We start from the raw sequence: 21,453 nt of genomic DNA, 5'->3' as shown, positions 1-21,453 counted from the left end.
TTCCTCTGCCTTTTCTAAAACCAGCTTGAACATCAGGAAGTTCACAGTTCACATATTGCTGAAGCCTGGCTTGGAGAATTTTGAGCATTACTTTACTAGCATGTGAGATGAGTGCAATTGTGTGGTAGTTTGAGCATTCTTTGGCATTGCCTTTCTATGGGATTGGAATGAGAACTGACCTTTTCCAGTCCTGCGGCCACTGCTGAGTTTTCCATGTTTGCTGGCATATCGAGTGCAGCACTTTCACAGCATCATCTTTCAGGATTTAAAACAGCTCAACTGGAATTCCATCACCTCCACTAGCTTTGTTCGTAGTGATGCTTTCTAAGGCCCACTTGACTTCACATTCCAGGATGTCTGGCTCTAGATTGGGGGTTTAAGAGAAAGTAAAATTAAAACTTATGTTTAATTCACTAGTATAACCTGGAGGTTTATAGATGATTTTTAAATACACCACATCTTTACTTTGAAAACTTATTTTCTCTAGATGATACAATATAACCTGGCAGAAAAAGACAGCTTAATAACTCAATATTGATAATAACATCTCATTGTTGTTTAGTCACTAAGTAGTGTCTGGCTCTTTTGCGATCTCACGTACTGTAGCCTGCCAGGCTCCTCTGTCCATGGGATTTCCCAGGCAAGAATAGTGGAGTGGGTTGCCATTTCTTCCTCCAGGGAATCTTCCCAACCCAGGGCTTGAAACAGGGTCTCCTACAGTGCAGGCAGATTCTTTACCGTCTGAGCCCTTGCATTGTAGGTAGATTCTTTAATGTCTGAGCCACCAGGGAAACCCCTCAATGATAACATCTAAAGGTGGTTAAAAGAGGGTTTCCCTGGTGGTCTAGTGGTTAGGATTCAGTGCTATCCCTGCCAGGGCCCGGGTTCAATCCCTGGTCAGGGAACCAAGATCCCACAGGCTGTGCGGTGTGGGCTTCCCTCCAAGTAAATAAAGGTGGTTATAAACCAGAAGCACCAACACCCTGCGGTGGCACAGGGACACACAACAGTGGCCAGGACCTTGGGCAAATGGTCTACTGTCTCTGGGCTTCGGTTTCCACATCTGAAAGAAAAAGAAGTTGGAGTTGATCGTTTCTAAGGCCCCTTCCAGTCCTACATGCTATGTAGTTTTCTCTGAATTCTAAGAGAGAAGAGTGAAAATAACGTTCCTTAAGCCAAGATCTCTGTCCTACTCATTACTTGTTTCCACATTTAGCACATGATCTAGCCACAGGAAAAATTCTTTTTGAAATTAAGTAATCATTCCTTATTTGGTTTGTATTGAATAAGGAGTTGCCACCTTAGCTCTCGAAAAAAAACTTTATCCTTCCTTCTGCTTAAAAGAGCTCTTTATTCTTTTTTTCTCTAGTTGTTCCCATGGCTTTGCCAACTAAAGTTCTAAGTGCCCACCGTAAATCGCTGAATCTCGTTGATTCTCCTCAGCCACTCCTAAAAAAGGTAAAGTATTTGGGATCACTTTTTCAAGAAGTATAATGTTCTTTGGTGCTGGTGTAATCCCAGGAGCTCTTGTAAATGGTTTGCCTGAAGAGAAAGAGCATATTTCTTGATATGTAGGACTTGTAGGGTTAGAAGCTGGGTTTTCATGTGCACCCACTTTGGTGTCTGGATTGTGGTTTATGTCTGTATGCACATTGAACTTGACCTAGACCTTAATATGTTGGTGTGAAGAAGGCTCCTGACATTCTGCCACTCACCAGAATCTGTGCCACCGAAAGGAAACGCAGCAACTTGCTACCAACCCTGGCCTCTCTGGGACCACTAGCCAAGGCTGGGTTGCTTTCAGAGCGGGGCAGGAAACCGGAAAAAGATTCCTCTGGAGAAGAAACTCTCAGAATATTCCCCACTAGTTCCCATAATTTGTTACTTTATTCCAAGTCTCCTTTGCTTTTATCAGAAAGATTTGGCGTCTTTTGGAGACTATTTTAACTACAATTTTATGTTGTTTGAAACTCACATTTTGGTTTTTGCCTTCAAAAAATATCCTATTGAAGTTTAACATATAAAAAGTATATAAAATATAAGAATAGGGCTAAGTGAATTATCACCAAGCCAAGAGACCCATGTGAGGGACAAGCGCCCTTGGTGCCCCTCTTGGTCACCTCCTCTCCCTCCACAGGTAACTGCTGGCATGCCTTCTAACACCTGGGTTGGTTTTGCCCATTTTTGACCTTCACATGAATAAAATTTACACAGATTTTCACCCGTTCAGTCTCCTGCAGACAACGATTGACATAGTGATTCAGTGGTCAGGAAAAAAAAAAAATTACAAAAGATCCCATGAAAACCTGGAGCATGGCACAGCAGCAGAGTGCCAAGACCAGGTTGGTGTGTCACTTTCTCATCTTCTGGAAGTGCATGCCCAGGCCCCATGCCCTGCTTTTTGTCTTTTGTATGGACAGGCCCCTGAAGATGACTTCCAGTTTCCCAGAGATGACCGTGGCGACGTGGACTGTGAAAAGCTGGTTGAGCAGTTGAAAGACTGTTCGAACCTACAGGACCAAGCAGACATTCTGTACATTCTGTGTGTAATAAAGTAAGTGCAGGGCCTTGGCGAGGTCCGGCTTTCTGTCTCCTCCGTGCTTTGGCCTGGCTTCTTGGCCTGGCAGCCAGCTGCATCATGGTTGTAGTCACCCAGAGCACCCAGGCTCCATCCCCTTCTGTGCCTGCTGAAATGAGAAGGCTGGCTAAAGCCAGGATCTCACCGTTTCCTGATGTCAGGCTTCTGTTTCAAATGGACAGAAGACAGTACGGTCCCGTGGCCCCAAGTGAGGCTCACAGGCCGTGGGAGGGCCCAAGCACTTGGCACAATGCCCACTGATGCATTCCCTTCCCTGCCAAGTGAGCTCCACTGCGAGAGAATCTGGCCTGTCAGCCTTCTGGGCCATACTTGGAGGGTTTTTCCATCTCTTGACAGGGGTCCCAGCTGGGACACAAATCTCTCTGGACAGCACGGGGTCACTGTTCACAACCTCCTCAGCGAGCTCTATGGGAAGGCTGGCTTGAACCAGGAGTGGGGCCTGATCCGCTACATCTCCGGCCTCCTCCGGAAGAAAGTGGAGGTCCTGGCTGAGGTCAGAGCTGCTGTGCGTGTGCGGGCTGGCCGTCTATCCTTTGTAGCCCCGTGCTCTCTTCCTATTAGGAGAGCTGGAGGCAAGCACCTCATATTTGTAAAGGAAACACAGTATTTATTACACAGATGGAGAGAGCATTTGTCTCCTGATCTCCCACAGCTCTTGGAAGGTGGACAGGGCAGTTGAAATTCAGACTGATTCGTTTTGTTGTTTCTTAGCTGCAGAAAAGGATCTACTAAGAAATAAAATGAAAATGCTCTGTGGTCCAGCACCCTCCTAACCAGAACACTGTTATTTCTGCACATCTGTAGTACAGTCATCAGGGATATTTTAAACCCTGAGGTCCTGCAAATTCCAGAACTGCTTTCTATGACACTCAAGGTCATTATTATAGTATTTATTATATGTGAATAATGGGGAAACTGGCAATTTAGGACTATAATATGGTCATTAAGTCTTAAGATCGGTGTTTTAGAACTCAAGACTCACAGGCCCTGCAGAGCCAGGCCTGGGGCCACATTTTGGGGACACAAAGACCATAGGGACCCAGCTCAGCCTGGGTTGCTCAGCCTGTAATCTGTATATGAATTTTCAAATAAATGACAGCATAGGTCAAGTTTATAAAGGAAAATTTATTGCCAGTGACCCTTCCCCACCAGCTTTGCTGATCTTTCTCCCCCTCGCCCTCTCCCTGACCATGCAGGCATGCACGGACCTGCTGTCACACCAGAAGCAGCTCACAGTGGGCCTGCCCCCAGAACCCCGGGAGAAGACCATTTCTGCGTAAGTCTTCAGCTTGCAGGGGGACTCAGGTTCGGGGTGGGGAGGACACCTCAACACCATCTCCCATTCAGGAAAAGTCTTTTAAGAGACACTGTCCCTTGAGCCTTGCCAGCTGGAAAACGGGGCTCTTCACAGAGGGCTGGAGGTGCTCGTAAGCACCATGCATGGTGTTTCTGTGCTGCTGCTGTTTCCTAGGCCTCTTCCCCCTGAGGAGCTCACGAAGCTCATCTACGAAGCCAGCGGGCAGGACATCAGCATCGCCGTGCTCACGCAGGTCAGTGGGCCATCTCTGGGCAGCAGGGGCGTGTCCGCCACCACCCAGCCTCTGAAACCCCATCTCCTCCTGTGTCTGTGTCAGGAGATCGTGGTGTACCTGGCGATGTACGTCAGGGCACAGCCCAGCCTGTTCGTGGAGATGCTCCGGCTCCGAATTGGACTGATCATTCAGGTGATGGCCACGGAGCTGGCACGGAGCCTGAACTGTTCAGGTGGGACTCTCAAGGGCGGCTCGCACTGCTTGAGTCCACCCAACTCTCCCTTCTCCTGCCACCAGTCCTGTATCTGGGAAAACTTAACATGTTTGTTTTCAGGAGAAGAAGCTTCTGAAAGTTTGATGAACCTCAGCCCTTTTGATATGAAAAATCTCCTGCACCACATCTTAAGTGGCAAAGAATTTGGTGTTGAAAGAAGCAGTAAGTTAGTCTTTCTTTCCTTTTCTTTCTCGGTAATCCTCACCCCCACTTCCTTCCTCCTATACCTAACTCTAACACATCCCTGCCTATGAAAATACAAATGACTCTCACAACTGCACGAGAATTACCATATTGCCTGATGTCCATGGGGATCTCCTTTACTCCTGTTGGTGTGGGGCCACTGCAGAGAAACCTAACGCAGCCAGGCACTCGCACCACAAATAAGGAAGATGAACTAGAACAAGGAGGAGAAAAATCATCACCAACCAGTACAACCCCTGGGAGAAATGAGAACACATTTCTCCCAATACTGAACTCGTTGGGTGCAGTCAGTAGACCACAGCAGCAACAAGGGAAGACTTGGAACTTTGCGGTTCACTCTTAGGAAGGATGTGGCTGAGACAGCTCTCCCTTGTCCAAGGTCACAGAGCTAGCTGGTAACAGGGCCTCATGCACCTCAGTTCCACACTTACCAGAGTGTCTGGATGCTCTCACAGGCCACTGCATTAGAACTCTGTACTAAATTCCCTTTATTTTATATAATAGATGGACTGTAGAACATCTGTTGCTACAGGAAGCCCTTTCTCAAAAGGAACCAGGATCATTTCATGATCCTGTGAAATTACTAAAAAGCACTAGATGCACCCTTACTACATTTACAATACCATGAGCACCAGCTTAGTGCCCAGTGAACCTGATCGAATGCTCATTTCCCTCTAGTCTTGTTTTTCGTCTCTAAGATGCATAGCTGTGCTGGCTGCAGGAAGAGGCCTCAGTGCACTGCCCCACGTGTTGCCATAGGTGATTCCACCAGAAACAGAATCGTTTTGCTTTCCTTTCTTCCTGACCTGCTTGGACTGCCGGTTTTCAGACAGCTTTTGAGAAGGCTGTTTCCAAAATGTTGTGGGTTTAACATATTCCAAAGTGTACCTACCTGTCATCCTGTCGCAGTGCAGCCTCCTCCTGTGCTCACTCTTCACCTGGTTCTGCTCCTCTCTCTCACTCATCAGGAGCTGACCTTGCCTCCCTCCCTCCAGGCCAGGGCCCACAGCACTGGAGACCTGGCTGTCCCCCGTGGTCCTGTCCCCCGAGGCCTTTCCCCATCTAGCCCTTGTCAGCTCTCCATAGCAGCATCCTGTCCCTTCTCCAAGCTCAGCCTTCCCTTCCCACCAGGCTGCGCGCCTCTTCTCAGGGCTGGTTTGTTCAGGCTGCTTCTCCTCCCTGGTCCCACATGTGGCCATCTCCGCCCCACTGACTGTGCCCCTCACCCCTGGCCATGTGTGCGTAGCTCTGTCGCCATTTGTGGGAACCAACTGCTAAAAATAAAGCAGCAGCACTTGGTCTAGGATCTCCCAGGATGAGCAGCTGCTGGAGAGGCATCCACTGGGGAAGCAGTGCACCTACCTTCATACCTCGGCTCCCCTCTGGTCACAAAGCAGTAGCCACAATCTCTGTGCCTCCTTTAAGGAGGATTTTTATTAACATTGGGCCCTCCCTGTCTTCCAGGACAAACTCTGAGTCCTTACCTCCTGACAGCAGAGAACTTAGGCAGTGCCCACCAGCCCTGCAGCCAGAGTAGTTATCTTCTTCCTCAGCCAGCCTGGGCTTTTCTGCCTCCATTTGACAGCATCTCTCTCAACTCCCCAACTATTTTCTTCCTATCTGACCATGTTTTCAAATGCCAACACAACCAAATGCTGGGCATAGGTCATTATAAACTACAATTCAACACCCCCCCCCCAACTCCTTAAGTGCCTCTTTCCCACCTCTCCCTCCACCCCTGAGTTTCCTTTTGTGATACCCTACTTTCTCTTACCAAGTCCCTTCTAAGCCCTGTCCTCCTCTAGACCAGAGGTCAGCAAACACTGCCTGTGAAAGGCCAGAGGAAACCAGTCAGGCTCCGTTTGGTCGCAGGCCTCAGCTTTGCTGTCACAACATGAACACAGACACAGACCACATGTCAGCAAAGAGAAGCCGGGTGCCAAAAAATAATCCTAGACAGAAAAACTTGAACTTCATATCATTGCGTGTGTCCTAAGATACTATTCTGAGAAGGAAATGGTAACCCACACCAGTATCCTTGCCTGGGAAATCCCACAGACACAGGAGCCTGCCCGGCTACAGTCATGGGGTCACAAAGAGTTGGACACAACTTTGCAGCTAAACAACAACAAAGATACTATTCGTTTGTTTTCTTCCCCCAACAATGTACAAAGTCATTCTTACCTCATAGGCTGTGCCAAAACAGACAGTGGGTCGCCTCTGAAGTTTGCTCACCCCTGCCTTTCAGCTTTCTTTCCTCTGTGGGGAGGGGGTCAGGAATGGCTTCAGTGAGGGTTTGACTGGTGTATCCACTTCTATACAAACAACATCAGTAATCACTGATTCGGGACATACAGTTTGGGTGTAAGGTTCCTACTTCCCTGACATTGACAAGAGTCCTAGGTTTAAGGTTGTGACTTGGAGGGGTCTGTGACCCTCTGGCAAGCTGCTGGGAGAGCCATGGGGGCACGTGGACATGGTACACCCCTCCGCACCCTGGCCTGCCTCTTGGGCACAGAGCTTAGAAAGGGGTGAGGTGACCAGGGGTTCCGCACGTGAGGGCTGTCTTTGCAGCACCTGAGTGCTCCACCTTTAGTGTGGGTGAGTTAGTTCTCAACCAGACCCCCGTTACCCTTTGTAGGCCTGGAGAACAGCCCTCTGCAGCCTCACAACACCTTGCTGACTTTGCTTCATCTTCATCTTGCTCTCTCCCTTTTTCTCTGTACCGGAACCCTGTCTCCAGTGTTAGGAAATACAATCGCCCAAGTCCTGATGGAATTCTGGTCTCAAATGCTCCCTAATTATAATTGAGGCAATTATCATTTATCCTCCTCATAATAAAGTGAACTGATTTGCAGACACATTGGTGAGTTTATTTCATCAAGCCAAAGAAATGCAGTGTGGGCTGTCCTTTTTATTTAATAAGGACACTGGGTACTTCAGATCTTTTTCTTTAGAGTGGGTGCCAGCAGGCAAACAAAGGCAGCATCATGCAATCAGATGTGTTTTGGTGGTTTTTCTCCTTTCCTGAAGGAGGAACGCTCAGGATCCTTTTCCAAAAGTAATTTTCAGTCCTTTCAAATGCACAATCCTTGAAATGTAAATATACAAGATAAATATTTAATGTGTTCTGCTCATCAAAATAATATACGTGGTTTGACACAGATAATTACTGAAAAATTGCTACTAGATATAAAGCTATAGAAGCTTACGAAACTAGGAACAGAGTAATGTCAGTTGAAACCATACGTATGTCAGATTGCAAGTAAGGCCAGAAGAGGTCCTATCTTTTTGCATATAACATTTGTTAATTGTCCTTTATAATCGTTCAGTTTTTTTAAGTGGCTCTACCTGTAACTGTTCAATTTTTATAAATAAGAAAACTCAATTTTTATTAAACCCTGAGATGTCTGAGATTAATGTTTTCAGTTAATGCCCAGTACAAACAGGCCCCTTTGGCTTCTGTTTTCCACTCTCCCCGTGTCCCTCCTCCCACTCTGGCTAATCTTTGTGGGTCCTCCCTCTCCACTGTCCTTGGGCTCCTGGTTTGTCTCCACTCCTCTGGGCCGGGAGGGAGCCACCGGTGCAGCACCCAGCACCGAGGGACTGCCTCGGAGGGGACAGCTGTGAAGGGTGGGTGGGTTCCAGTTGGTAGGGCTTCATGTGCCCTTGGGAGGCTTAATCCTGAAGACTGGGCTGGGCCTGAAAGGAGTCTGAGTGGACAGTGACATGGTCCCCCATGTACCTTTTAGAATGATCGCTGTGCGCACAGCGTGGAGCACCAGGGAGTGGGGCAAGGCCATAGACAGGCCACTGCAGCAGGGTGGAGCCCCCCTGCCCCTTCTGGGATGGCTGCTGCTGTGTCTTCACCTTTGGTTGGCTTGTTCTCCCAGGTCTTCCCTCTCTTGCCCCATGGCTGGACCTTTATTGGGTGGGCTCAGGTTTCTACAAGGAACGGGTACATCTGGAGACGTAAAAAGTTAAACAACATACTCAAATCACTGAAGGGGCTTCTGGCCACTCAGTGTTGCCTGCGTGCTGCTTCAGTCATGCTCACTGTGTCCCCCATTCACTCAAATGCGTGCTGAGCCCATGTTGTGTCGCAGGCCCTGCTCCAGGTCCTGGAAACGGGAGTGCACAGTTGAGTGGGGGGGATAGACAAAAACGAGCACACGCATGTGTCCCTCTGAGGGCGGACACGATAGAATTTCTACAGACCCCGTGTGTGTTTCCCTTGCAGTGCGGCCCATTCATTCCTCCACACCCAGCCCCGCTGTCTCCATCCACGAGGTGGGCCACACTGGAGTCACCAAAACCGAGAGGAGTGGCATCAACAGGCTGAGGAGTGAGATGAAACAGGTAAGACGAGCTCTCTGTCTGGGCTCAACTGAGAGCATGAGAAGCCCTGGGCATGCAGACCACAGCCCTCTTGGGAAAGGATGAGAGAGCCCTCCTGTGCTCAGACATCGTAGAGCCACTCATGTGCACCCACAAGCACTTGTCTTTAGTGTTAACCATGTTAGGTGAGCATTCCGGAAAATACCCTGCCCCATGATTGCCTGTTGCCAAGAACCAGTCTTTCGAGAGGACCGCAACCATTGCAAAAGGTCTCTGAATCCTCTCTCCATCCAATGTGCCCTTCAAGTGCAACAGTGAAATGAAGGAGTATAGAAATAGATTGGAATGCTCGTGATCTCCTTATTTTCCACCATCCATAGGTGTGTTTTTTTGGTGCTCACCTTTAATTCATAATAAATTCCTTCTCGACTGATCCACAGGACTGCAAGTCAATAGCCTTTCAGTCCTAATGGGTTGGGTACTATGCTAGGACTTGACAGTGATCTACAGTAGGAAATAGTTTCCTGCTGACTGTGACCTGCAGTGAGAAATGCACTGGGATTTTCTCCATTTCAAATGTGGCCTCAGTAGATTGAGCCTGTGAGGCACTAATGGTCACGCCCTGCAGGTGGACCAACACGTCCTTGGATGTTCTAGAGGGTGATACAAGTAGTAAGGCAGCCTTGATTTGAAACTGGTTTTTATTTTCTGATGTATTTTTGCTTTCAGATGACTAGGCGGTTTAGTGCTGATGAACAGGTGAAACATCTCTGTCTTCTTTCCTCCTTTACTGTGCTTTCTGTTCTTTCTGGCTTGAATGTGGGAAGTGAGGCTATGAGTACAGAGTGTCAAGCCATGGAGAATAGTTCTGCCCATCACCCAGGCTTGGGTGGAGGCGACTCCACAGGCTGTGGCAGGCAGCCCTTGGGACAGGCCGAGCACACTCGAAAGCAAGAGAAGTGGCCTTGCCCCATGCCTTGAGGAAAAAAAATCCATTTATCAAACTCTTGGGTTTCATAAGATTGTGAAACAGATGGATGGAGATGGGTTCTGCCTCCGCAGGAGTATCTGTTCAAAAAACGGAACTGAATAGGGACAAGTAGACTGTGGTCACTGATTGTAGCAATAGAAGAAATACTGGAGACCCGTCCTAACAGTGTCCTGTCTGTGACTGAGCACAGAGTCTCCACTGACGTGCAGATTCCCTGTTCAGTCCCAGGGAAAAAGCCACGTGCCCTCTCATTGGATTTATGCTCTTTCCAAGTAAGGAACAGACTTTTCAAATGTCTTCCTGTGCCAGCCACTCGGTGGCACCGTCCCTCTGGCTGCCCACATCCTGATGGTAGTTGACTGGAGCTGAATCTGAGGGCTTCCTTCCATCTGTTTAATGCTGTCGTAGCTTATTATGGGGACAGAATGATCACCGTTTCTCTTGCATGGGTTAGGTTCAGTTAGCCAGTGTAAGTATTGTATTTGGCCACTTACTTACATCAAGGAAATACATTTTTCTCTTTCCAAAATTAACATAAAAGATTAGCATCTCAAGGCTGTGACTTTGGAAAATAAGTTGTATCCTAACTTGACAAGCTGCCTCCACACTGACTAGACACGGGGAAGCTCCACACTCAGAGAAAGCGGAGCTCTGCCTCTGCCTCGGGGGTGTCTGAGAACTTCCGCTGCCCGCATCCTCCGCCTCTTGCTTCCTCGGCGGTTTTCGGGGCTGCTCTATGCTCCTCCTCTCTGCATGCATCCTCTGGTGTCAGTGCACGTGACTGAGTGGACTCTCTCTGTTTTGTAGCTCATTTCTGTGAGCCAGGCCGCGTCCAGCAGCACGCGCTCCTCCAAGTCTGCGGTAAACCATGCATCCCCGCCGCCTCGTTTGTGGTGTCCACATCCTCTCCTTGCCCTTCTCTCAGTCCCCCGACCTGCCCCCCACAAGCTGTGAACAGGTTTAAGTGTTAGCATGGGACTGTCACCATGACAGAGGAGAGGCTAGAGAGCAAGCAGAGTTGTGGAACTGAGAGCTTTGTTTTTCCATCTTGAGTTCTCTGCTTATGCTCTCCTCGGTGGGCTGTGAGTGAGCAACACTCTTCTCACCAATCCCCAGGAGCTTCTGGAACCTTCGGGGCAGTGGTTATGCATCTTTCTATTGAGCCACAGGGGTGAATCACTGCCCGCATGAGCCGATGGGCACTTTGTACGTGCTGTGGCCCCAGATGAGCTGGAGGAAATATTCTAATTGCACAGGCAAGTCTGAATCTTCCTCCTAAAACTAGAGGGAGAAAACCAGCTGAGTCACTGATGAGTATGGCTGTAATTACTTTTATTTGTCTCTAATTGTTGCCGTATTTAAATGACAGTAATGAGTCCAGTGGAATAACCCAGCCTAACAGCCTTTTCAAAATAAGATCCGATGAAGTCAAAACGTGTGCTCCAAGAAGCCTCCAGCCCTGCAGAGGTTTAAATTTGAGGTTGCACACTGAGAAAGGAAAACTGCCAGGTAGTCCAGAACTCAGATCATGTACAAGGATGAAGGTTATTCCATCCTCAACTGGGAGGTCGCCGGCACAGTGGACACACGCTTGGCCACAGGGAGGCTGCACCCAGGGAGCCTCTCCCGTGGCCTCCGCATTCGTGGGCGGGCCTGTGGTTCCTAAGGCAGAAGCCGAACTACTAGCCCTGCCCCAGCGCTTCCCTCACAGAGGCCAGAATAAATCTGGTCTCTGGGAGGAGGTGAGGAGGAGATGGTACCCCAGCTCGGAGGCAGTCATCGCCCCGAATGTGGAGAAAGCGCCATGCTGAGAACAGGCAGAATAGAAAGCCGCTGAAGAAGACGGTGGACACACCATGGTCTGAGGCCTTCCTCCCAGGGCTTGCTGGGTGTTGTATTCCCGCAGCCCCAGCCCCACAGCGTGGCGACCACCAGGCTCCAGGCTCCGCAGGAGGACGCAGTCCCCATGCCTTGTTCTCCCTGGGCTGTGGGGCTGCCCGCGTCTGCACTCAGGGTGCCCACCTGTACACTGCTGCTTACAGGAGGCCGAGGGCACAGAGCGAGAGCCACTGGTGTGGAGTTGAGGTTCTCGGCCCCCCAGAGCCCTGACCTGCTGGGCCTCTCTGCTGGGCTTGGGGCCTCTACCAGTGCACCCCCTTGGCAGCTGGAGGAGTGCAGGGAAGAAAACCGGTGAAGCCAGCTGGTCTTTCTGACTAGTCCCCAGGCAGCCCTCCTGAGGCTTCTGAAAGCCACGCCCTTCTGTCTTGCAGAGGTCCAGCACCCCGTCCTCACCCACGGGCACATCGTCATCAGACTCGGGTGGGCAGCACATGGGCTGGGGGGAACGGCAGGGCCAGTGGCTGCGCAGGAGAAGGCTGGACGGTGCCATCAACAGGGTCCCCGTGGGATTCTACCAGAAGGTGTGGAAGATCCTTCAGAAGGTGAGCCTGGCTACTGAGCTGCATCACGCCCCACCACCTAGTGTGACCGCCCAAACATCCCCAGGCGCTGACAAGTGTCCCCTTGGGGGCCAAGTGCTCCTGGTTGAGAAATGCTGGCTGGAAACCAAACCAGTTAGATAAAGTGGCGGCCCAGGTTGTGTAGAGCCACCTCTGACCTATTTTCGGAACATAGCAAAGTCTGAAGGTAGGCAAGAGGCAGAGAAGGCCAGGAAGGCTCAGGGTAAAATGCTGTAACGCAGCGGACCTGGAATAGCCACGCACCTTGGTCCCTGCAGCTATTTTCTCCCTCCTCCACCCCGGGGCGTGCCAGTGTCCTGCCAGAGGGACTGTTGGCCTCCATCAGAAGCTTCTGTGCAAACCAAGAACCACACAGGACTGATTTTTTTTCCTCAGTTATTTTTGTTAGCTTATTTCACAGTAGGAGAGGCCAGGAGAGAAAAGTCACCCCAAAGAGGGTGCACAACACCCCCTCCCCAATCTCCTGCATTCTGCACCCTGTGAGGTCTTCGTCAAAGCTTGGGCACAGGGAGGCCCGAGGGCTCCCTGTCCTCTTAGCTGACTCTGGTCCCCACATGGGAGCAGAAGCCTTCAGTGGTTCCTAGAAGACCTTCCCACTCTTCCTGGGGCCTCGCATGCTTCCATCCGGGCTCCCGCTGGCTTGATACCAACATGCTTTTATTATGAAAAAGCGGCACTTTGTACAGAGCCAGCGCTTGTTATTTATACACACGGGTGTGCGTGTGCGTGTCTGTGCATGTGCTCTAGTCTTTTGTGATTGGTGCTTATTATAGAAACCTCAAAAATAGATGCCTGAGAAGGCATAGAAGTATCACTTTGCCAGCAGGAGCCATGCACATCTCCCTTGCTCTGGCACCAAAGGGGGCCTCTCAGCCGCCAGGACTGGGCTGCTGAGTGAAACTCGGAGCTCCCACAGAGGACAACCCAGCAGGTCCCTGGGGCGTTGTTCGTGTGAGATCTGAACAACGCCTGCCGGCTCCTTAGAACTGTTCCATCGAAAACACAGCCTGTGGGCAGTGAGAACAAGCTCTCTAAAAATAACTCACAGTCTGGCGTGTTCCAGTCCTCGCGCTGGCTTCCAGGGCAGCGCAACGTGAGTGTGTGTGCACACTTTAATAGAGTTCTGACATGTGCAATGTGTGTTCTGCCTCCAGTGCCATGGTCTGTCCATCGACGGTTATGTGCTCCCATCCTCGACCACGCAAGAGGTATGACAGGAAAAACCCACATGCTGTGAGTTTTCACTGAGTGCTAGATTTCTTGGACTCTTTCCACTCACCTGTATTTCAAGCTCATTACATACAGACCATTTGCAGGCCCTATCTCAGGGCTTCCCAGGTGGTGCTAGTGGTAAAGAACCTGCCTGGCAATGCGAGAGACACAGGTTCAATCTGGGTCAGAAAGATACCCTGAAGGAGGAAATAGCAATCCACTCCAGTATTCCTGCCTGGAGAATCCCATGGATAGAAGAGCCCGGGGGACTACAGTCCATGGGGTCGCAAAGAGACATGACTGAAGCAACGTAGCACGCATGCATCTTTCTCAACACTTAACCCTCAAGTTTTACAGTTTTTTCCCACATGTATTAGCATCAGCTTTCTTCCTTCCTCTCAGAAACAGCATATCTGGACTCTCCAGATCTCTAGATTGCTCCTGAAAACTCTGGTAAGGGAAGAGCTCCCTGGACCCATACCAGCCTCCTCTGACAACAGTCATCTTCCCTGGTTTCTTTCCCCCTCTTCATTCTTTAAAAAAATGATTTTTAAATTTTTACCCCACCAAAGGCACCATGCTATATGCCACGAAGAATAGTGAAGAAAGAAAAAACAAGACATGGTCGTGTCACTAGAAGTCACAGTCCATGGGGATGGGTGACTAATGCTAGGACAGGGCTGGCTGGCTGGCTCTCGGCCTCCTGCTTCAGAGGATTCCTGTGAGCAGGATGAGCCAAGTGGCCAGCAAGGAAGCCAAGTTTTCTCTGAGTCAGTGGGTGCTGCGGGTGGCATGGGTGACAGGGCTGTCTGTCCTCAGCTTGTTCCTGACCTGTCTTGCCTGGTCCCTTGGCAGATGACCCCTCAGGAGATCAAGTTTGCTGTCCACGTTGAGTCAGTGCTGAACCGAGTGCCACAACCCGAGTACCGGCAGCTGCTGGTGGAGGCCATCATGGTGCTGACGCTGCTCTCGGACACAGAGATGAACAGCATCGGGGGCATCATCCATGTGGACCAGATCGTGCACATGGCCAACCAGCTGTTCCTACAAGACCAGGTGGGTGTGCCTAGAGGCAGTGTAGCTGCGTTGGCTGCCATTCACCTCTGTTGAGGCTGGAGATCCTGTGTCCAGTAGGAAAGGTGGTTCTCAAACAAAGAAAATGTCCTCACAGATGGTGAAAAATGTCAACCATTTGGTTTGAAAATGGTTTGTGGCCACTGGGAAATCTTCACCTTTGGAGATGGACAGGCCCCCTTCAGCATAGGTTTTAGAGCCAACACATGTCTGGCCCCGTGTAAACCAAAGTCGAGCTAAGAGAAGCCCTCCTCTCATCCTAGAATCAGTGCTACACTGCCCACGTCCGGCTGGGAGTGCCGGCTCTGCTCACACATCGCCTCTGCCTTTTTATCCTGCTGCAGGTGTCGAGTGGAGCCACGGACACACTGGAGAAAGACCAAGCCACAGGCATCTGCCACTTCTTTTACGACAGTGCTCCAAGTGGGGCTTATGGGACGATGACCTACCTAACGAAAGCAGTGGCTTCTCATTTGCAGGAACTGCTGCCCAATTCAGGTTGCCAGATGCAGTAGGGCCTCGGTGCTCAGTCTGTCCCTTTCTCGTGGGCACTTCCTTGTGTTCCCCAAGATTCCCTGTGCTTTCCCCAACAAAGCCTTGCCCATCAGAATCCTGGCAGGGAGGGGATGATAGTGACACACTTGAAAGCAGTAGACATCCAAACCCCAGAAAGGGCCACCGACTTCCGTGCTCCCCTGAGGAGCACTAGGGGGGTCATCGTCTACACTCATCTCACTGAAACTTTTGTCACAGCATCTGGTCTTCTGGAGTCTGAGGACAGATTGGAAGTGGGTCTCTCAAGTGCAGAGTGAAGTGAAAAGGCAGCTTAAATCAGCTCTTCTGGAGTTCCTGAACAGGTTCCGTGAGTGAGTGACATATCCTCACGATGGAAAGATCCTCCCAGCAGCTGCAAACCTTAACAAAGGGAACATCTTAACACAGGGTATGGTCTGTCTGTGGGTCAGATTGTTTACTGAATAGAACAGCTCTTTCTGTGGGGCCTGGTTTTCTCGTGCCTGGCTGGCTTTCTCAGCATCTCGTCCTATGGGCGTGGTTATCTTCATGCGACAATTCTCTCTCACCCAGATTTAGAAAATTGCTCCCATTTCACTTTGGCTCATAGTCTTCAAGGATTTTATCTTGGCCACCCGTGGATTAGGGTTTTCTCCTGCCTTGTGAAAAATCCCACATCTTTCAATCTAACCAGAAAGAAAAAAGGCAGAGGGGGGCACCAGCTCTTCTTAGAGTCAGGCCAGCTGCTGTTTGGGGGCTGCTGTGGGCAGGGGGTCTGTGCACAGGCCTGTGCCCCACCTCCACCCTCCCACATGAGCTGATGGCCAGCAGAGAGCAGCACGACCCCATGTTCTGGGGAGCCGTGTCGTGAGTCTGCAGCATCGAATGCCACAGAAATGCAAGATGTGCTCACGCCTTTCTCCCAGCAGCACTTTCACCGTAAGGTCCTCAGGTGGCTGGGGCTGGAGGCCGTGAGCACAAAGAAGCAAGTATGTGAAACCTTTCTCCACAGATTACTAGATGGTTCCTTCCGTCATTCATTGGCATGCGTGGGAAGCTGTGTCAGGTGTGCAAATACAAAAACACAGGAGACATGCCTTGGCACTCAGGGTGGGGGCAGTGGGACGGGGGAGATAAGGTGTGAGACAGGAAGGTGGGACCACCCCGAGGCCTGCCATTGGTGCGGCAGATCCCAGAGATGGTGTGGGTAGGTGGAGCTGTGCCCCCCTGAGCTCCCGTGGTGCCCAGAGCCTTCCTCTCTCTGCCACTTTCTTTGGAAGCCTGTTTGCTCCCCTTTGCCTCAAAGGGTCCATGGTGGGGGCCACAGGCCCCACATTTCATAGGAGCGTTTTCATAGCCTTTAGTTTTGGTGTCTTTAACACGCTTCCCTGGTGGCTCAGTCTGTAAAGAATCCACCTGCAACGCAGCAAACCTGGCTTCAGTCCCTGGGTCGGGAAGATCCCCTGGAGGAGGGCATGACAACCCACTCCAGTACTCTGGCCTGGAGCAGCCCATGGAAGAGGAGCCTGGCGGGCTACAGTCCACAGGGTTGCAGAGAGTCAGACGTGACTGAGCAAGTAAGCTCACACACAACACGTGCTTAACATAAGACTCGTGTCATTGACCAGATAACCTCCCTGGTGAACAATTTCAAACACGGAGAACGTAAAGGTACAAGCTGCTAAAGGCCCGGTCGCCTCTCTGGCAAAGGCTCAGGAAGAGTTACAGCCTTCCAGAATGAGCCAGGTGCTAATTTAGAGCCGTCACCTGTCTGTGGATGACGTGCAAAGCCGCAGATGCTGTGTTTGGGCTCACCAACCGAGACGCGGCCAGGAGAAGAGCCATAATAAGCAATTCAACCGAGCCTCGATTCACTCTTTTGAAACCTCTTTCAAATGAAATCCTGAAATAGTACTGCATTTCCACAGGCATCAAGCTGTCAGCTTCAAAGAACAGGCTTCTGAGGCTTGATCCCTTTCACAAGCAGCTGAGGCCCACGCCACCAAGAAGGGGAACAGATGTTGGAGGGGGATGGGAGAGGCCGGTTCTGCCACCATCCTGGCCTCGGCAGACAGGTTCCCACGCCAGGAGCCCGGGTGCCTGGGGGGCTCGTTCTCCACACACAGTGGCAGTGGTTGCAGGGGGGCAGGGGCACTCTTTCCTCTCTCCCTCCTCAGAGCAGAGAGGCCAAGCTCAGGCCTTTGCCACGGCTGGGGTTTAGCAGGTTCTGTGACACATTTGTCAGACCGTCAGCCGAGAAGCAGCTGGCCGCCCACCTGCTGCTCGCTCTGGCCCTGACCCACGGGACCCCAGCAACACGGACGGCTCCGTCTCTGAGTCAGACAGACTAGCATCCCCAGCCAGCACCACCGCCACCACCGGCAGCTCCGTAATGTGGGCCATTGTTTAGCCTCTGTGGGCCTCAGTCTGCCCATCTGGCAGCCGGGCAAGAGGCCCACAGACGAGCGCGGGGCTCAGTGGGAGGGAGTGGCAGCTGCTCCCCCGCCTCCAGCTTCCCTGCAGCCAGGCTGGGGGAGCTGCGAGGCTCTCCAGTCGAGCTGGTGACTCCCGGGGCATGTTGGTCTGGAGGTCAGTCAGAGCATCAGCAGCTCCTCTGAGGTGCGGGGAATGGAAGGAGAGATTGTTAACAATGACTGCCTGGACAGAGAGGATGTAAATGCTCCTTATATACAAAAAGATCAGGAGGCAAGAGAAACAGTTTGTCACTTGATTGCTACCACTTGTTTCTGGACAAGACAGGCAGCCAGGCCTGCCTTGATGTAAATTACGGCAGATCATCTCAGTTCTGCTGACTTGCACGCAAGTCTGGCAAATCACTTGTCTCCGCTGCTTCCTTGTCAAAAGGTACAGAAGCCTCCCACCCCCTCCCTCGGTGCCATCATCTTTCAGGTGATTCTTAGCTTTTGAAGCCCCTGCCATCTGTTCTGTACAGTTCTGCACTGTGCATGTTCCCACAATGCCTTCTGATAGCTCTGCTGGTGAGGGGAAGGTACAGCCACACTGCCACCACCTTAGAGCCTTGGGGGCCCCTTGTTCCCTCAAAGCTGTTCAGGAAAAGCCATATCCTCAAGTTACCAAGACACTTCTGAGGAACAAGACCACCTGAAACTGCAAGAAAGACTATTTTCAAACCAAATGCACACAGGGTTTAATGGTTTGAGAGGGGAAAATTCCATCAGAAAACTGTATGTTTTTAAGGAGCATATGTGCAATTTTGGCAAAAATGCCTTCTTAGAAGGATGGGAATCATTGGAGCCAATGAACTCTAAAGTCACGATTCATCTCTCTGCCTTGTTATGTCAACTATTATGAAAAATGAATTGCTCAAGAAGGCACTTACTGGGGGCGGTTATCACTGGACTGGTGCGGCAAGGATGAAAAGATGCCAACCGCGTTTGAGAAGACCCAAGGAGGCACACTGTCCAGCCTCCCATGCCCCAGGACAGGACCACCTCCCAGCAGGGTGGCTGGCAGATGCCTGCAGCTGGTGGCTGGCGAGACAGGCTTCCATCTGAACTGGGCATGGGGCAATGGTTACACCTTCCTGTTTTCCTTTTTGGAAGACCTTTCCAGCTACACACCCAAGAGAGCACACTCACCACTATGTCAGAGTTTTTAGTTGCAGACTACAGACAGCAACTCTAGCTGGGTAGGAAACGTGTGTCTTAACGGATATTGGCTAAGTCACATGATCACAGCCTTGGCGGCTCCCCAGTCCTTCCCGTGCTCACACCCTGTGACCTACACCACTGTCACTAAATCCACCTCCTCCGCTTTTTCAGAAACTAAATATTGAGGCTGCCACGGGTCTCCAGAGTAGATTTCACACAGTTACTAGTGGTCAACTCAGGCTCCAGCAGGTATGTTCCATTAGCTGGGGTGGGAGGTTGGTGGAGCTGGCTTCATAATGGGGAGAACCCCCCCACACACACAGACCCAGGAAGGGGGATCAGATGCTGAGCATCTAAAACTAAGTGTCCACTACAGCCAGGACCCTTGGCTTGTATGCCTTTGTCCAAAGGACAGGTGCTCCCCCAGGGGGTGCCTTTTTGAGGCTTGGGCAGCAGGAGTGAAGAGGGTATGCATCATAGTAGGTGGCCCACCGCCCCCTCTTCATTCAGGCTAGGCCAGTCCCAGGTTCTCTCCTCTAGTAGAAATGGTACTGAGTCAGGCAGGGTCGCTGTTGCTACCTGGACCACCTGCTGCCCCTCAGCTTCCAAGGAGTGTGGCAAAGCTCCTGGTACACCCGCCTTTTCCTGGACTGAGTGACAGCCCGCCTGGGACAAGACGCAAATGATTGTCTCATCTTTCCTTCTAAGTCTTTAGCCAGCTGGGGGATTTAAAAATAAAGAGTTGGAACTGATTCGAAGTGTAAGCCTGTATCCTGACAGTGTGCATAAATTCCCCCAGCTGTCACCGAGAAGCCACCCCCTAGTTCTTTCAAGCATCCGAGCCACTGTCTCCTGGGCTCCAGGGAGCCCACCATGGAGGTGAGTTGGCCTCTGGTGCTCCTCTCTCTCCCTCAGCACCAGCTCCCGCCCAGTGCTCTCTCCCTTATTAACCACAGAGCTCCATCTGGAGTGAAAACGGCCCAGCCAGCTTTGGCAGCCCTGGTGGCGCGCAGAGCACTGGAGCCCGAGTCTCCAGAAACTACTCTGGGCTTTTCACCCCCAAAGCAGTGAGCTGACGTAGGCTGCAGTGATCTCACACACACCCACCCCATGCTTCTGTCCCCAGGTCCCGAGTGAGGCCAGAGATGGCTTCTGTGCTGTCAGCCCACATTTATGTGGCCAGCGCTGTGCTTGGCAGGCTGTGGAATAGCCTAGTTAAAAGCAAGAGATAAAACAAGCAGGTGAGCAGAGCAAAGGTTCCCTCTGAGCATGGCACCAGCAGAGGCTCTGCAGAACACACTCGCCACCCTTCACCAGGACTACCCTGTTTTCTCAAAGATGACGCCAGAGGATGACGAGAGGGCAGCCCTGAATGCTCCCCTGGGTGCCACGGGCCTCCCTCCCTGTCCGGGTCAAGGGAGAGTAAGATAGCCGCCAGGGAAGTGTTCTGGGTGACGGGGCAAGAGCTTGTCCAGAGTGTAAGGATGTCATCTACCAACCAGTACTGGACCTTGGCCTACAGCTGGCCAAACCCTAGGGGGATTAGGGGAGGGCTCGAGACCAAGCCCATCTCTCTGTCTCCATGGAGCTTGGCCAGGGGGGCAGAGAGTCCTCCTTCCTGTCCTGGCCCAGACAATAAACCAATGAGCAAACATGCATAATTTGTCAGGATGATAAGAGGCTGGCCAAGATTGAAGCAGACAGAGGGCAGGGAGGCCTGGGGGCAGTGGGGACTGTCCTCTGGGATGAGCAGAGAAGACCTCTGATAAGGTACAATTTGATCAGAGACGTGGAGGAAATGAGGGCCAGAACATTCTTCTGAGGGAAAATATGTGCCAGATCAGGGGAACAGCCAGCTGCAACGGTCTTGAGGCAGGAGTGCACCCACCACGTTTCTGGAACAGGAAGGGGCCAGAGGGTGCAGAACGGCACTGTCAAGTGTTGGAGCATGGACTTTGACCCCAAGTCACTGGAGGGCTGAGGCAGAGGAATGCCCGCCTTTCCAGAGAAGTGACATGTGAGGGCAGAGGGGAGAAGGGTTTCATTTTACAGCAGGTTTGGAGAGACGGGTGGGGAGGATGAGAGGAAGGAGGCAAGCGCCCAGGACAATTGTACTTCCTTCCACTCCTTTTGGGAAGCACACAGCCTCCTCCTGGAGCTGGAAAATGGGGCAAACAAATGACTGAACGGAGGGAAACTATTCCTGCCCCCTTCCTCAAGCCGCCTCACCCTCAGGCTTGAAACCCTGTATGGCCATTAGACCATTTTCAAGCAACTGTACACACGTGCACCCAACCATCTACCCACCACTGCCACGCTTCCTGTGCCAAGGCTGCGAGTCCTGCACGGGGCCACCAAGGGGACCAGGCTGGACCTCGTCCCTGGGGCTCTGCCCGAGGCTCGCAGCCTCCTGCTCTCCCTACCCCAGCAGAAGATTCTCCCAGTCCGCACCCCAGGGGACATCAAACCTTGTCTCTACCATCTGCAAGTGCCCAGCTGTCTTTCAGGTCGGGCCTTAGAAAGCATGAGGAAAATTGGGGGCTGAGGCCTTCCAGGCTCTAAAGGGTTCATGCTCTGAACTTTAAATAGCTGTGCTATGCTTTT

General features: G+C 51.3%; 1 protein-coding gene across 3 annotated transcripts in view; it reads left to right on the top strand.

Annotated features, from left to right (window-relative positions):
• Positions 1-19,601, top strand: part of PHKA2 (phosphorylase kinase regulatory subunit alpha 2) — a 96,711-nt gene extending 77,110 nt beyond the window's left edge. The window contains exons 21-34 of one of the 3 annotated variants that reach the window (XM_070289847.1): positions 1,370-1,458; positions 2,421-2,554; positions 2,936-3,092; positions 3,796-3,875; positions 4,071-4,149; positions 4,234-4,363; positions 4,466-4,567; positions 8,850-8,968; positions 9,677-9,706; positions 10,746-10,799; positions 12,209-12,379; positions 13,573-13,626; positions 14,486-14,686; positions 15,049-19,601. In XM_070289847.1, the coding sequence (XP_070145948.1) occupies positions 1,370-1,458; positions 2,421-2,554; positions 2,936-3,092; positions 3,796-3,875; positions 4,071-4,149; positions 4,234-4,363; positions 4,466-4,567; positions 8,850-8,968; positions 9,677-9,706; positions 10,746-10,799; positions 12,209-12,379; positions 13,573-13,626; positions 14,486-14,686; positions 15,049-15,219 (1,571 nt within the window). In that variant the 3' untranslated portion in view covers positions 15,220-19,601. The remainder of the gene's footprint in view (positions 1-1,369; positions 1,459-2,420; positions 2,555-2,935; positions 3,093-3,795; positions 3,876-4,070; positions 4,150-4,233; positions 4,364-4,465; positions 4,568-8,849; positions 8,969-9,676; positions 9,707-10,745; positions 10,800-12,208; positions 12,380-13,572; positions 13,627-14,485; positions 14,687-15,048) is intronic. The other 2 variants (XM_070289848.1, XM_070289849.1) reach the window with 2 other exon arrangements.
• Positions 19,602-21,453: the final 1,852 nt, after the last annotated feature.

This window comes from Ovis canadensis, chromosome X (genome assembly GCF_042477335.2).
Source record: "Ovis canadensis isolate MfBH-ARS-UI-01 breed Bighorn chromosome X, ARS-UI_OviCan_v2, whole genome shotgun sequence".
Taxonomy (NCBI): Eukaryota; Metazoa; Chordata; class Mammalia; order Artiodactyla; family Bovidae; genus Ovis; species Ovis canadensis.
Note: the sequence above shows the minus strand (reverse complement) of the source record. Positions and strands in the feature narration are given on the sequence as shown.